Genomic DNA, 15,929 nt, shown 5'->3' with positions numbered 1-15,929 from the left:
GTGGTCTTCCTTCCTTTTTCGTGTGATGCAATCTCTTTGTTCGCAGTTTACTACACACCAGGAAGTGATCAGTATCACAATAAGTACTCTGTTAACTGTGTGTGATCATAATACTAGGAAGATTAGAACATCTAGTGAGGATCAAATCGAGCTGATGCCAATGCTTGGATCTTGGATGTCTCCAGGAAATTCTGTGTTGAAGCTTCATATTGAAGAACATGTTGCTGACACAAAGACCATAATAACAGCAAAACTCCAGCAAGCATTGGCCATTTTCGTTCATCTTCCCAATACCAAAACGGCCTAGACAAGTGGGCCAAGAATTGTGATCAGCACCAACTCTAGTGTTAAAGTCTCCGAGAATGAACAGTGGCTCTCTTTCAGGGACTTTTTTTGATAGTAGGCAGATCGTCATAAAATTTGTCTTTCACTTCTGTTGTGGACGACAGTGTTGGTGCATATGCACTAATGAGGGTGACCAGTCCCACTGATGAGTGGAGCTGCAGAGACAGGATCCACATCGCTGAAATAGTCCAATGGGAAGGCAAGAGCCAATACAACTGGTTCCAGCGACGTCGCAGGAGATGCCAGAACGACACGAACTGCCTCCCGGACTCCGGCTCCAGATTTTGCCTCGAGGTTAACTCCTGAAGTAGTAGTATACTTTATTACAGTCAAAGACCAGTAAAACCAAATCAATATAAAATAGATACATATAATTATTGTTAAGTAAAGTCGGGCAAGGTAATAAAATTCCATTAAAACATGATAAAACAATCCCTTATTTCCAATTAATAACATAATATATCCTTCCAAGGCTGACGAACCCCACCTACCCACTAAAATATCACAAAAAGACAATATTCAGAAGTGTTTACTGTTCCTTTCTTCCGAGGATGCTCTGGGACTTTGCAGTTTGCCTAAGGCTACTCAGGCTGACTCTTCTCCTGGTGGCGGGAGCAATCAAACTCACTTCTTCTGACTCCACAGTTAGGTGCCCAGTTCACTGTGCTATCCAGCTCGCTAATACCTTTACAGGATATCTGAAATATTGTAATAGGGAACTTTCGTTGGAATCCTGGATCAGGCAGAGTCCTTGCACAGCTGGGGAGGGGAAGGAGAAATAGAGAAATCTAAAAGGCCTTCTGGCCAGATGTTGAAGCCAGAGGCTACAAACACATCTGAGCCTAATTCTTTAAGTTTGCAGTCTCCAGTGTGAACTTAAATTTAGTCATAGGTTTTGAAGCTTTAACACCTAGCCAGAATGATGTTTGGGCTTTTCTGCCTCCATCCCACGTTTGAAGTGCCCAGTGTGATGAAGCATCTTGCAGAAGTTAAATGCTGGCCATTTTATGATAATCTAGCGGTCTACTGAAGATATTACCCACTTCCAGATTAGGACTTTATTTAGTGGCATTCAGTGAAGACTGAGAGTCTGGTTGCAGTCTTTGAAGGAGTAGCTGTGTTAATCTATGCAAACATATCAGACCAAAACAGAAAGAAAGCAAAATAAAAACAAGAGACAAAAGCCTTGAGGCACCTTAAAGACTAATTGCTATATTTTTATGTGAGTTTTCATAGATCAAGCCACATGAATGCTCACGTGGATCACATGATGCTTTGGGCTTCAGTGTACCCAAGGACCGCCGAAGAATTGATGCCTTTGAATTATGGTGCTGGAGGAGGCTCTTGAGAGTCCCCTGAACTGCAAGGAGAACAAACCTATCAATTCTAAAGGAAATCAACCCTGAGTGCTCGCTGGAAGGGTAGATCCTGAAGCAGAGGCTCCAGTACTTTGGCCATCTCATGAGAAGAGAAGACTCCCTGGAAAAGACCTTGATGTTAGGAAAGTGTGACGGCAAGAGGAGAAGGGGACGACCGAGGATGAGATGGCTGGACAGTGTCACTGAAGCAACCAAGATGAATTTGACACAACTCTGGGAGGCAGTGGAAGATAGAAGGGCCTGGTGTGCTCTGGTCCATGGGGTCACAAAGAGTCAGACACGACTAAATGACTAAGCAACGACGACGTACCCAAGGAACACAATTATAATTCTTGGGCAATCACTGTGCACTTCTGCACGACCTTGTCTATGTGACCTGCCTGGGAAGGTGTTCTGTTAATCTTAAGAGTTGCATACTTTGCCTCCAACAAAAAGGAATCCCATAAATGTGCCAACTCACCTATTTATTTATTCATCCCTCCTAAAAAGGAACATCATTCAAATTGCTGCTAGCTCTTGCATATGATGTTGCTAGTTGCCCATTGACTTGCAGTCTTTCTCAGCTCTGCCCACCTGGGTTCTCTCTTCAGTAGGAAGCTAGATATGGAAGGCAGGAAGGTAGACTGCACTGGTCTATCATGATTCTTTTTTCTTTAATTTTTATAACAAATTCAAAGAAAGAAATAACAAAACTAAAAACATTTACATATCCAATAAATAAATCTAATAAAAAAAGAAAAAGAAAATCCACATACATGGTTCACCAGACCACTTGGGAGCATCAGGAGAAAACTGATGACACTATTTACCCTTCAGGGTCCCCCCTTTGCCCTTACAGAATCATTTAGACTTGAGTTGAGCTTTGTTCCTTCCCCTTTATTAATACAAAATCAATAAAGTCTCCCCACATGTCTACAAGCACATCTGTCAATTACCCTTCTTAACTCTTACCTTACATGTAAGTTTATTGTTAATTGCTGTATCTCACATTTCCCTATATCATTAATTTAATAGATGTTATGAGTTGTTTTCCAGTTGCTAGCAATAATCATTCTCGCAGCTGTTAGCAAACTGAAAACTAATGCACTAGTTGTCTGATTACCTGCCTCTTCAATGATTGATAAAAGAATTTTATTCAGAAGCTTTGGATATGACCTATAAAGCCCTACCGTGGTGCCTCACTAGACAGTTACCCCGCATGACAGTTTTTTCACTAGACATTGACTTTTTGCGATCGCTATAGCGATTCGCAAAACAGTGATTCCTATGGGGGAATTTCGCTGGACAATGTTTGGTCCTTGCTTCGCAAACCGATTTTCGCTAGACAACAATTTTGACAGTTCCCTCTGCACTCGCAAAATGGGTGTTTTTGGGACCTAAGCTTCACAAGACAGCAATTTAAACAGCTGATCGGCGGTTCGCAAAGTGGCTTTCCTATGGCCGATCTTCGCTAGATAATGACGATTCTTCCCCATTGGAATGCATTAAACAGGTTTCAATGCATTCCAATAGACAAATGCTTTTTGCTGGACAATGATTTCGCTAAACAGCAATTTCAGTGGAACGGATTATCATCGTCTAGCAAGGCACCACTGTATATAGTTTGAGTCCAGACTGTCTGAAGGGCTATATTCCCCAATATGAAGACCTTTGCTCTTAAGGTCTTCAGAGGAGGCCATTCTCTCAGCCTGTCTTTACAGATTCCTCTGGTGGTAACATGAGAGAGGGGCTTCTTTGTGGCTGCTCCTATGTTGTGGAATGCCCTCTCCTGGGAAGCTAGGTTGGTGTTTCCAATGACAGGTAAAGAGCATTTAAAAAGGTTTTTAACAACATTTATCGATTTGTGATTTTGTGGGCTGAATATTGTTATTATTTTATGTGCATTTTAATATGTTTTCAAGGTCTTTCTAAGACTTTTATCTAATTGTTTTGATAATCTTGTATGTTTTAATTGTTTTTAAGTGTCATGATTGGAGATGGGCATGAAGCACTATAGTCAGCACAGCACTATAGGTGCCATGCATTCCCTGCCCCTCCGCCAGTACCTCCACTCATCAGCCAGTGCACATTGCTTGTTCCCTCCCTGTTGTGCAATCTTCCAGTCTGGGCAGGAGTCCAGACTTCCCTTCTCTGTCACCTCTAGCAGCTGGCCATCCACAATCAGCACTGCAGGAGTCCCTGCCCCACCTCCTCGTCTGAGCAGAGAGCTGCTGGAGGAGGCAGAGAAGGAAGATGGGGTGCGATGGGGAGGGAATGAGCAGTGTGCACCATCTGGTGAGTGGCGTTGTCCGGGAGTAAGGAATGTGCTATGCTGATGACTTAAGACAAGCTGGGATGACCCATCTGTAGTCATGATTTATTGTGGTTTTAGTCTCTTTGTTTTTAATAGCTTGTGAGCTTCCTTCAGAGAATTGGGAGAAAGAAGGCATAAAATGCAAGCCAGCAAACAAATATTAACAACTACTGATATGTGAAAACCTGTATTATGGAGAAATGTGACAGCTACTAATTCAACCAGCTGTAAAGAATCTTTAGGAATATTCTCTGGTCTGAAGGTGTCTTTGTGTTTGTTTGTTTATTTATTTGTTTATTTTATTTATATCCCTCCTATCTGGTCATTGCGACCACTCTGGGCGGCTTCCAGACAATATAAAGAATAACGTATACATATACCAAAATAAGAAAAATAAAACAATATAAAACAATAAACAATAACAGTAGACAAATTCTTCAAGATGGCAGAGTAACAAAGGATAACTGAAGAAGGGAGAAATTAAGTATTGATTGGAGGGAAGGCCTGCTTAAACATCTATGTTTTTAGTTGGGTCTTAAAAATACCCAGCGACGGGGCCGCACAAATCTCTGGAGGGAGGTTGTTCCAGAGGCGAGGAGCCACTTCCGAGAAGGCCCAATTTCTTGTTTTTTCCTTTCGGGCCTCCCTCGGCGTCAGGCTCCTCAGCCTCACCTCCTGACTCGATCGAGTGATACGGGTAGATCTTTGTGGGAGTAGGCGTTCCGTCAAATATCAAGGTCCTAAACTGTTTAGGGCTTTATACGCAAGCATCAACACTTTGAAGTCGATGTGGAACTGAATGGGCAGCCAATGCAATGTGGCCAGAGTGGGAGAGATATGATGGTATTTTCTCACTCCACTAAGGAGTCTGGCCGCTGCATTCTGCACCACTTGGAGGAGCGCATTACAGTGGTCTAATCTTGAGATTACGAGTGCATGCACCAAGGTAGTGAGTGCCCTGACATTGAGATAGGGTCGCAGCTGGGCTATCCGCCGAAGGTGAAAGAAGGCGGTACGGACCATCAACGCCACCTAAGTTTCCATAGTGAGCGTCCGGTCCAGATGGATCCCCAAGCTGCGGACCCCACTCTTGGTGGCAAGAGTCACCCCCCCCAAAAGAGAGAGAGTTTCCCAAACCACCTACTGTGGGGGCGCCCGCCCTTAGTACCTCAGTCTTGTCCGGGTTCAGACTCAACCCATTTTCCTGCATCCATTGCAGTACAGCCTCCAGGCAGCGCTGAAGGGACAGAACGGCATCTCCTGTAGTTGGAGAAAAGGAGATGTAGAGCTGGGTGTCATCAGCGTACTGATGACATGATGCCCCATACCCCCTGATGACCCCACCCAGCGGCCTCATATAGATGTTAAACAACATTGGGGAGATAATCGACCCCTGTGGAACCCCACAATTGAGACTCCACGGGGCCGAGACACTGTCCCCAAGCTGTACTCTCTGGGGACGGTCCTCCAAGAAGGAACGGAGGCAGGCATATGCCAAGCCACCAATTCCCAGCTCAGAGAGCCTCCCTAGGAGGATACCGTGGTCAACAGTATTGAAGGCCGCTGAGATGTCAAGGAGGACCAACAGAGACACTTTGACCCTGTCAGCCTCCCTCAGCAGGTCATCGTACAGGGTGACCAGTGCCATTTCTGTACCATGGCGCGGCCTGAAGCCCAACTGAAATGGGTCCAGGGTGTCTGTTTCATCCAAGTGCACCTGGACCTGCTCAGCCACCACCCTCTCGACCACTTTGCTAATGAAAGAAACATTGGTGACGGGCCTATAATTGCCAGTTTCATCCGCTGCCAAACTAGGTTTCTTCCTTATGGGCCTGATGAATGTCTCCTTGAGGGCTGAAGGAACTCTGCCCTCAAGGAAAGACCCATTAATTATTACAGTGGCCCATTCCATTGTTATAGGCCTGGCTGCTTTGATTAGCCAGGCCGGGCAAGGGTCAAGGGAGGAGGTGGTGGCACAGCAGCGATCAAGCGCCTTGTCCACAGTGTCCGGAGTCACAGGCTGAAAGCAATCGAAAGTCACCGGCAAGAGTGACATCTCAGTTTAACACACAAAATGATATTCTTGTCTCTGCCTTGAGGATAACAGCCAAGTATCATGATCTCAATTACTGATACAGATTGGGCTGAAAAGTGTGGTGGTTTGTTTTGCCATTTGAGGCTTAAACAATATTCTCTGTTATAAACTGGGATGTGCTTAAATAAATTAGAAAATACATCAGACTGACTTCATAGCACAGCACATTCTGATGTGACATCAAGTTCTCTCATATTTGAAAGCTGCAGGTTGAGCTAAATTATATTTGGCAGGTTTGCTAAGCATCTTTTTATAGAAATTACATCATTCAGCTATTACTAGTATCCTGTAACTTTAATTTTTAAAAACATGTCATGGATCTCAGCCAGTTTCTTAAATAGAAAACTTTTAGTAGAGCTATTATTCAGTTTATGAGTGCTGAACAGCGTCTTTATACACATATCCAACTTTTGATGCCAAATATATAAATATCCAAATCCCCTTTGTATGTTGAAAAGGTATAAAGGTAGAGCATTATTGCATACTTACTATTCTCTGACTGTAGTAAGATTATATTACTGATTTGTCTGTGACCTTGATCAGATGCCTATGTGAGTTTAAATCTTTCAAAAGTGAACTATTTTCATTCTTGGAAACTAGAGTTTGTGGGTAGAAGCATTTTATGGGTAAATGCATTTGATTGGCCCAGTATTGAAAATAGTTTTCAAACTAATTCAATCAACAAAACAGTATTTTTCAGGATTGTGAAATTTACAAATGAGTCTGAGAACTGTTGTTGTTGTTGTTTAGTCATTAAGTTGTGTCCTACTCTTTGTGACCCCATGGACCAGAGCACGCCAGGCCCTCCTGTCTTCCTCGGCTCCCGGAGTTGGGTCAAATTCATGTTGGTAGCTTTGATGACACTGTCCAACCATCTAGTCCTCTGTCGTCCCCTTCTCCTCTTGCCTTCACAATTTCCTAACATCAGGGTCTTTTCCAGGGAATCTTCTCTTCTCATGAGATAACCAAAGTATTAGAGCCTCAGCTTCAGGATCTGTCCTTCCAATGAGCACTCAGGGTCGATTTCCTTTAGAATTGATAGGTTTGTTCTCCTTGCTGTCCAGGGGACTCTCAAGAGTTTCCTCCAGCACCACAATCCAAAAGAACTGTAGCATTGCATATAATGCTCAATTTCTAAAATCTTTCTCACTAGCATATTTAGACAGAAAAAAGAAATCCAGTATGAAAAAAGATAGAACATTTCCTCATTTTAAAAAAATTAAAATGAAAATTGGGAATATCCCATGGGTCCTTTCTCTACAAATTTCAGAAGTACCACTGTGAGGTGGTGCAAACATCATTGGATGGGTTTGACTATATGACTTGGACAGTGGCCTTCAAGTAGCCACCAACAGCAAAAGGGCCCTTGCTAAGGCAAAGATAATCATAGACTCTAGGAGCATAGAGCAGTGGTCCCCAAACCTTGGGCCTCCAGATGTTCTTGGACTGCAACTCCCAGCAGCCTTCACCACCACCTCTGCTGGCCAGGATTTCTGGGAGTTGAAGTCCAAGAACATCTGGAGGCCCAAGGTTGGGGACCACTGGCGTAGAGGACTTGTCAGTATCTAAAGAGTGTGTCAGCCCTGCCAAACTCATGTTATGATATACTTTGTATTGAAGAAACTCATAGAAACAGCCTCCAATGATGCCCTGAAATATCCGGGACGAGGCTTGCAGCTGAGAGACCATGTAGACATCACTGAAACACTATTCTAGCTCAGCCTGACCTCCAAATATTGTCTACTGCTGTAACAAAACAGGATGGTATAGAGATAATAACAGTGGAGCTACGTAATTGCACACTATCCTCCATTTATAAACCACCTAATTGCAACCTCTTCCTTTAAAACCTCAGACAATTTTCATAAGTAAAAAATAAATTTTATATTCAGTTGCCACAGCAGTATATGCACTTGATGACAACAATGGAGGAGTTGTGCTAAAATGGTTGGAAACATCTCAACTAGCCCGGATTCTCGATGGCAAACTTCCATAATTTTTCGACAGAATGAAACATGGTGGCAACATGGTTGGGATTCTGAAAAAAAAAAAGCCTGAAACATGAACAGTTTTCTTTCTTAAATCTACAGTAGTTGCTACGTATATAGCTTGAGAGAATTTCCAAGGTAATCCCATTTGGGGTGGAAGGATTTTTGCCCCCATGCATACTATTCCAACCCCTCATTCTCTGTTGTGCCTGGCTATCACCTGACTATTAAGCCTAAAAAGAAGGTCTGTTGCTGACAATGGCTGTGTCTTTTCCTATACTGTACGTTGTTGTCTTGAAGGGCAGTTTTTCCTCCTGCAGCAAGGAGAGAGAGAGAGAGAGAGAGAGAGAGAGAGAGAGAGAGACGGAAGGAGGACAGACCTTCTAGGAGAACAATAATCTGAGAAGGTTGTTCTTTTCTAGATACTGTACCCTAAGTGCAAATTAGATCCTGTTCTTTAGTGTGTGTTGGGGGTGCATAGTCTTCTTTATACTTGGATTTTGGGAAGCTCAGTGGTTAGTGTATCTGGCTGTGGAGCCGGAGATTGAGAGTTCGATTCCCCACTGTGCCTCCTTGACGGGCTGGGCTCAGTCATTCATAGGATCCCTTCCAGCTCTGCAGTTCTAAGATTATTATTATCCTTCCACCTATTCTATATCTTTGCCACACTTCTCAGTTTCTTCTTTCTAGACTTTCTTCATTTTCTCGCTGTTGCTAGTTCTTCCGCTCCCCCTGATCCCTAACCCTAAAACTGCCCCTTCCTTTGTTCCTTCCTTTCTATTCTCCTTCCGTATTTTCTTTTTTAGTTACTTCTCCCTCCCTCGTGTGCCTTACCCTCCAGCCCTTGCCTCACCCACTCAACATTTTGGACTCCTTGCCCTTGCTGTGGTGTGCCACTTTATTTTATTTTGAATTCGGTTTATGGATTACCGAGAACTCCTGATGTTAGGAAAGTGTGAAGGCAAGAGGAGAAGGGGATGACAGAGGACGAGATGGTCGGACAGTGTCATCGAAGCGACCAACATGAATTTGACCGAACTCCGGGAGGCAATGGAAGACAGGAGGGCCTAGTGTGCTCTGGTCCATGGGGTCATGAAGAGTCGGACACGACTAACTAACAAAAATTACCTGGAAGCAAATGTGTTCATTCTAGAGTCAGAGATGGGTGCTGGTGTTCTGAAAGTCAAATCAAGTATGTCCTTCCCTGCTTCTCCTTATATTTCCTTCATACTCTGTTTTTTAAAATCTCTTCCATTTCTCTCTCTCTCTCCCCTTGTTTTTTTTTCAGTGCTTGAAATTGAGCCTTTGTTCACTGATGATGAATGTTGGCATCTTGCTGTTCAATTCCATCTAGAATGTGCATACACATTTTTGAATTATTATGAGTATAAAAAAGCCAAAGAACACTTCCTCACAGCTAAAGACACAACTAAGTTACAAATTGAATTGACAGGTACGTTTCTTTTCCACATTCTTGAACATTTGAACATAAATTGGGTTGGACTGCTTGAAAGTTCTAAAAAGGAGGATGGAGAAACAATTAAGAGGGCTAAATAGTTGATGGGTCATTTACTCTGTTGCACTCAAAAATTTATTTGTTCAGTTCTTTAATTTAAGGGTAATTTGTAACAATTCCTGATCCTGTTAATTTTTGCCTGTGTATCTTATGAATTTTGCCTTCTTTGTCATGTTACAAAGTTTATTTTAGATGTTTTGACAGAGTCTAAGAAATGCTGTCACAGCTTCACAAGTGCATCGACATAACTAGAATCTGCATATATTTAGAAGTGTTTCTGTCCGGCTTTGTAACCCAGGGGTGGAGAAACTGCAGCCTCCAAGCTCCCACCAACCCTCACTGTGGATTTTTGTCACCCCTGCAACTCCCTACTTTTGTTTTACTTAAAAAGGTACCAGATGCCCTCTAGAGGGCGCAGAAGGTTCTTTGGCTACATATTCACCCTGCCAGTCTGTTTTAAGCTGGAAGAGAGACTTCCCCTCCACCCCCAAGTGGGAAATGATTTCCAGTCGTTCCTAGTTTTGAAAGAAGGTTTCCTGTATGCCTAAGACTGTCAAGAGCATGCACATAAAGAAAAAAAATACGTTGGGGGGGGGGTTTGGAGAAGGTAATTCAAGGCTCCAGATGAACCTATTTGTCATGGGAATATAAACGAAGGTAGTTGTATTGGTCGATGATAAAACAAAACCAAAATCCACAGATAGGTAATATCTTTACGAGGACCAACTAAAATTCCATACTCAATCAGTTTTTTGAATTTTTCTGCTTCTTCTCCCCTCCTATAATTTTTTATACCATGTAGAAATCAAAAACATGCATACATTTGTGGAATTTTAATCATGCCTGCTGGTAGATTTTGGAATTTCAGATAGTTCTTATGGGGGTAATGCCCGCATATGTACTGTGTTTCCCCAAAAGTAAGACAGGGTCTTATATTAATTTTTACTCCAAAAATGCATTGGGCCTTATTTTCAGGGGAAGTTTTATTTTTTCATGTCCAACAATCTACATTTATTCAAATACAGTGGTGCCTCGATTTACAGCCATCCCAACTTACGACCATTTCGAGTTACAACCAGCTCCGGCTGCAAAAATTTTGCTTCGACTTGCGACCGGAGCTTTGAGTTACAACCAGAAAAAAGGCAGGGAGAAAGGTGGGGGATTCAAACTGCTAACTGTTGGTGGTGAAGAGGCTGCTTCTTTGTAGTTCTTCTGCCCCAGCAGTCAGAGAATGTAGATTCGGAGGAGGCTTCGGTCTGCCTGGTAAGGTGCTGCTTTTAGCTTTTTAAAGGCTGACTGTTTTGGGTGGGTTTTTCAGCATGGGTTTGGGCTGGGTGGTGGGGTTATGTTTTTATGCTGTGATGGGTCTTGCAGTCTTCGTTTTTTGGGGTGTTTTTTCCGCATTTCCGATCAGTCTTGCAGTCTCTGCTTTTTGGTTGGTTTGGTTTGCATTTCTTATGGGTCTTGCAGTCTATGTTTGCTTTTTGGTTGTTGTGGGTTTTTTTGCATTTCCGATGGTCTTGCAGTCTCTGTTTTTTGGGCTTTCCCCCCCTTCGGTCGGAACAGATTAATAATGTTTCAATGCATTCCTATGGGAAATGGTGCTACGACTTAACGACCATTTCAAGTTACGACCATATTCTGGAACGGATTAAGTTCGTAAGTCAAGGCACCACTGTACAATCATGTCATCTTTTTCTGGTTGCTGCACAATGGTGGAGGGCGGGGTTTCACTTAACTGGGGCTTATTTTTGTGGTAGGTCTTATATTAGGAGCATCCTGAAAAGTCATACTAGGGCTTATTTTCAGGTTAGGTCTTATTTTGGGGGAAATAGTTTTTTTTCTTGTAACTCCCTCTGTGGGAGTGTCATTGGTGATAAAAATGTTTCCTGGAGAAGCAATTTGCTGCTGTGCTTTGTAAATAGCCTTGATGGCAAGCTTGGCTTTGGGAATGCGCTGGCTATGTGCAAACTGTTCAACACTACAGATTATGTTAAAAATTAACTCCAGGTAGTAAATGTAGCCATACTGACCAAGCATACTGGCCCTGAAGGTGACAATATCTAATGGAGGTCCATGTCTAAAAGGAAAGCATAGCCTCAAGGGATTCTGGCTAACTTCTCTGCAAACAAAACTACATGTAAGAGACTAGGGTTTCTGGCAACCAGTGCAGTCTACCATGTGGAGGGGCTTCGGGAAACCATGTGGTTTCCTTCAGTAAAGCTGTGTTTGAGAACTACAAGAGATGTCTGCTGAGATGATTGCGGTGGGTGAAATGATTAGAAGATTTAATGAAAAATTATAAGATGTTTGCAGCAGCTAGAACATTGGCTCCTGGCCTTGGATCCCCAGATGTTCTTGGACTACAACTCCCAGAAATCCTGGCCAGCACAGCTAGCAGTGAAGGCTTCTAGGAGTTTTAATCCAAGAACATCTGGGGTCCCGTGGTTGGGAACCAATGAGCTAGAAAGTAGAAATTCAGAGCAAAAAACCCCCCAATGACCTCTGGTGGTGATTCCTTCTTTCTAGTAAGATGTTGCTTTCGTTTATGAGATTGAGAAGGTAGGGCATACATTTTCTTTTTATCTCTTGGGTTGGGGTGTAGGGAAAGAGGAGTATGCGAATATTCCTGATGTGCTCTCCATCTGTGGGCGGCAGTACTGGCAGCATGTGAGAGGATAGTTGCTGCTGCTTTCACAGCTCTCAAAGGAAAGTGCGGCCCTATACAGTGGTGCCTCGCATAACGATGTTAATTGGTTCCATTAAAAACATCGTTATGTGAAAACATCGTTAAGTGAAACACCATTTCCCATAGGAATGCATTGAAAACCGGTTAATCCGTTCTAATAGGAGCCTATTCAATACATTTCAGTGGTGAAAAAAAAATCACCAAAAATTCAAAAAGACTCAGAACGAAGCCAAATTACTTTAACGAACGTTTTATTAGGTGCACTAATGATTCCAGGCATTTTAAACATTTTTTAAACATTTTAGAATATTTTTAAAATAGCGAAAACAGGGCTGTCAAAAAAAACGTTAAGCGAAACAGGGGACCTAAAACTGTCATTGTTAAGTGAAGCAAGGTCCCAAACATCGTTACGTGAAAATCCCCCATAGGAAACATCGTTAGGTGAAGCAGCAAAATTTCCAGCAAAGGCCATCGTTATGCGAATTCATAGTTGAGTGAGGCACTTGTTAAGCGAGGCACCACTGTATTTTATATGCAGTCACTCTCCAAAGTCGCTGCTGTGTGAACTAGCTCATTAGTCGGTATCTTCTAGCAGCTTTGCCAAATCTTTTGTACTCCAAATGCATTGGATCACAATTCCGCTCATCCCCAGCCAGCAGAGCCATTGCCCCATAATCTGGATGGCACCAGGTTGGACAAGGCCACTCACACTGTTTCAGAGTTTCGTATAATCTTCAGTATCACCTGGCTGCTAGGTAGTTCTCTCTTTTCCAGCTGATTGCTTGGGCATTTGTGCTGATTTATATTTCGATCGTCCTTTTTTCACCTCTACATCTTTCCTCTTGTTTTGCCTTTTAACTTGCATGTTCTGTGAATAGTTATATGATCCCAAGGAGTTGCCAACATTGTGAGATGGGTTTTATGACTTACAGCTGTAGAGATGGGGTACAGAAGAAGGAATTGAGCAGGGAGCTTTTTGAGCAAGGCCTTTACACAACAAAATGCAGCTGTGCTCTTTTATAAACATGAATTGGTTGAGAGCCTGTCTCCTTTGATCTCTTGTTGGGCTTGGTATTTGTGATTTTATGCGCATTAGGCCTCCCTGAGCTACAAAGTGTTACACTGTCATTTACAGTTCTTAAATGGAAGAGAGATGTTCATTTGCAAGTGACAGACATAATTGAATTATATAATGGGAAATGGTTGTTTCTTTAGGATCTGCAAGGCACTGTTGCGATGAAAATTATGCGATATTTTGCAGAGAAATAAGAGTACATCATCCTTGCCTTTTAGAACCTAAGCTTCCATAATTCTTTCTGCCTGTTTCTAATGGACAAAAGGTGAGCAGAGATCTGCTGACCTGGCACGTCTGCTTAAAGAAGCACTTATGGGAACGCTAGCATGCGCACCATAGGAAAGAGGAGTCATAGCTCTGCACATGATTTACATGCTCAGGTCCTAGTTTCTCCTTTCCTAAGATCACATTGGAGAACCAGACCTGCTTGGGAAAGACCACAGCGCACGATATGGACCAGCAACCTTGCTTCCATTCTTGTGGTCTTTCTTCTCCGGCACTTATAAGGGTTACCATTTGCTCTCAAGTTAAAGGCTGCTAACAAATTCCCCCCTCAGTGCTGCCTACTTATAGAAGGTCACTGTTGATATGACCATTTATGCCTTGGTAGTAAGCATATAGCTAGTTTAATGAAAACTTAAAACCCACTGGTAAACTTCAATGTAGTTGTGTACCTTTGCTCTACTTATCAGATCATTAAGAGTCCATGTTCTCTTTGCCTGGGCATCTTTAGGTTGGCTATTCCTTTAAGATTTTATCTTGTGAAATGAAACATCCTGTCATTCCTTATAAGTGGTAAGAATTACAAAACTGTCTCAGCAAGGAAGCAAACATGAAGGTGTTTGGGAGAAACCCCAGGCCCTGTGCCATCTTAGGGATCATTTTGTAAAATCCAGTCGTAACAGAGTGGTTTCAGAATGCTGAAGTCCCAGCCCCCACCCATATATAGTTTTATTGTTTAACTAGCAGGTTTATGCAGAACACTAGGGTAAATATTAAAATTTGCATAACATTTTTCTTTGCCTAAAAACTTTTCCTGAGTCTTCCAGCTGGAAAGTCATTGCTCTTAATAGAATTCTCCTCACGGAAGTAACCTGTGAATTCATGCCAGAAAAGAAAGGCATGTGAATTGTACAACTTAATCTTAAAGAACACGTAGCACCTGCTGTACTTTAAATTATTTAGTGTGTTGATGTCAAATGGTGAGTTATGCATAACTTTCCAAGAGTGTCATAAACTTAACGCTTAGCACTTTATAACTCTACATGGTTTGAATGTGATTTATTCTGTGGTAGCTTAGCTCCTAAGATACCTGGAACAATACTGCTGAATATCTTAGGGGCATTTCTATATTATTACCATAGCTTGGATCTGGTTCACATTGATCAACAGGTTTAATGAGATTCAGTCCTAAACCAGACGTGATATTAAATATGTCTTCCTATTTAACTTGCATTTTTGTGTGTGTGATGTAAATAGCATATGGTTCCAATAGGGATCTCCTCACAATAAAGTAGCTTATGAGAAGGGATATCTTTCCCCGCTCAGGACCACAGCAGGGGTGCGGAAGGTTAAATTTCCCCTTCATATTTGCTATGATCATGATAAATAATTCATGCTACTCATGTTTTAAAAAAAGAATGCATATTCAGCAGGTCTAATTTGGCCCTCAGTTGGCTAATTATTTCTGAGATGAATGACAATAAATAGTAAAGTCTTGAAATTTTTAGTCTTCAACATACTTACATATTTCTTTTGTTAAACTTCGGTCCACAAGGTGTCTTCAATCGATGTCATCCTAGGATTTAGGAAGGCCACATGCTCTGTGACCACCACTGTCCATGCATTGTTGATTACAACCCTTCTGGGCTCATGTCTTCCTAAATTGTTTAATTTCCCTTTCCTGTGATTGATTTCTAGTCCATTCTTCTATGACTTGCACAATTCCTGCTCCCTGGTCTTGCATAAGAGTGGTCGACCAGACCAGATGGGCGGGATATATATATATATAAATAAAAATAAATAAATAACCTCTCCTTGCTTCCAGGATTTGCCTCCTGTGACCTTGTTGCTTGGCTTATATGAAACTAATCTTTGTTTATCGATTCAACCATAAAACTTAGTGTTGAATAGAATCCCTATTATTTTTAGCTTTGTGAACGCCTATAGTACAGCTCCTCTATACATTGCAAAAACTATGTAAGACATTTTGGACTACATAGAAACCCAAAGAAATGAAGTTTCTCAGTCTACTTACATTATTGAGTCTGCCCATGTGGTCCAAAAGTGTACGGTTACCTATCAGCTGTTAGAAGCAACGCCTAGTAGATTTCAGTTTTAGGGAAGGAGGCTTAGTAAATACCAAAAAAAATCTGTGGGTATATTTGTGGTTTGAGTGATAGAATAGAGATGTTATTTTGGAGGCAGCATTCTGATTAGTGAAGTTAAATGGGACTTCCCAATGCCTAGGAGATTTATGGCTGTAGCATCAATGTGAGCTAATGAAGGGCCTTGTGGTAGAAGTGCTTGAGTACTGTGGGTGGAAGGAA

At 42.1% G+C, this 15,929-nt stretch overlaps 1 protein-coding gene across 1 annotated transcript in view; it reads left to right on the top strand.

Annotated features, from left to right (window-relative positions):
- The window catches only part of TTC27 (tetratricopeptide repeat domain 27), a 117,331-nt gene that overhangs the window by 12,812 nt on the left and 88,590 nt on the right, over positions 1–15,929 (top strand). The window contains exon 6 of the mRNA XM_072992336.2: positions 9,389–9,553. Within this exon, the coding sequence (XP_072848437.2) occupies positions 9,389–9,553 (165 nt within the window). The remainder of the gene's footprint in view (positions 1–9,388; positions 9,554–15,929) is intronic.

This window comes from Pogona vitticeps, chromosome 1, assembly GCF_051106095.1.
Source record: "Pogona vitticeps strain Pit_001003342236 chromosome 1, PviZW2.1, whole genome shotgun sequence".
Lineage (NCBI taxonomy): Eukaryota > Metazoa > Chordata > Lepidosauria > Squamata > Agamidae > Pogona > Pogona vitticeps.
This window is presented reverse-complemented; position numbering and strand designations above follow the sequence as displayed.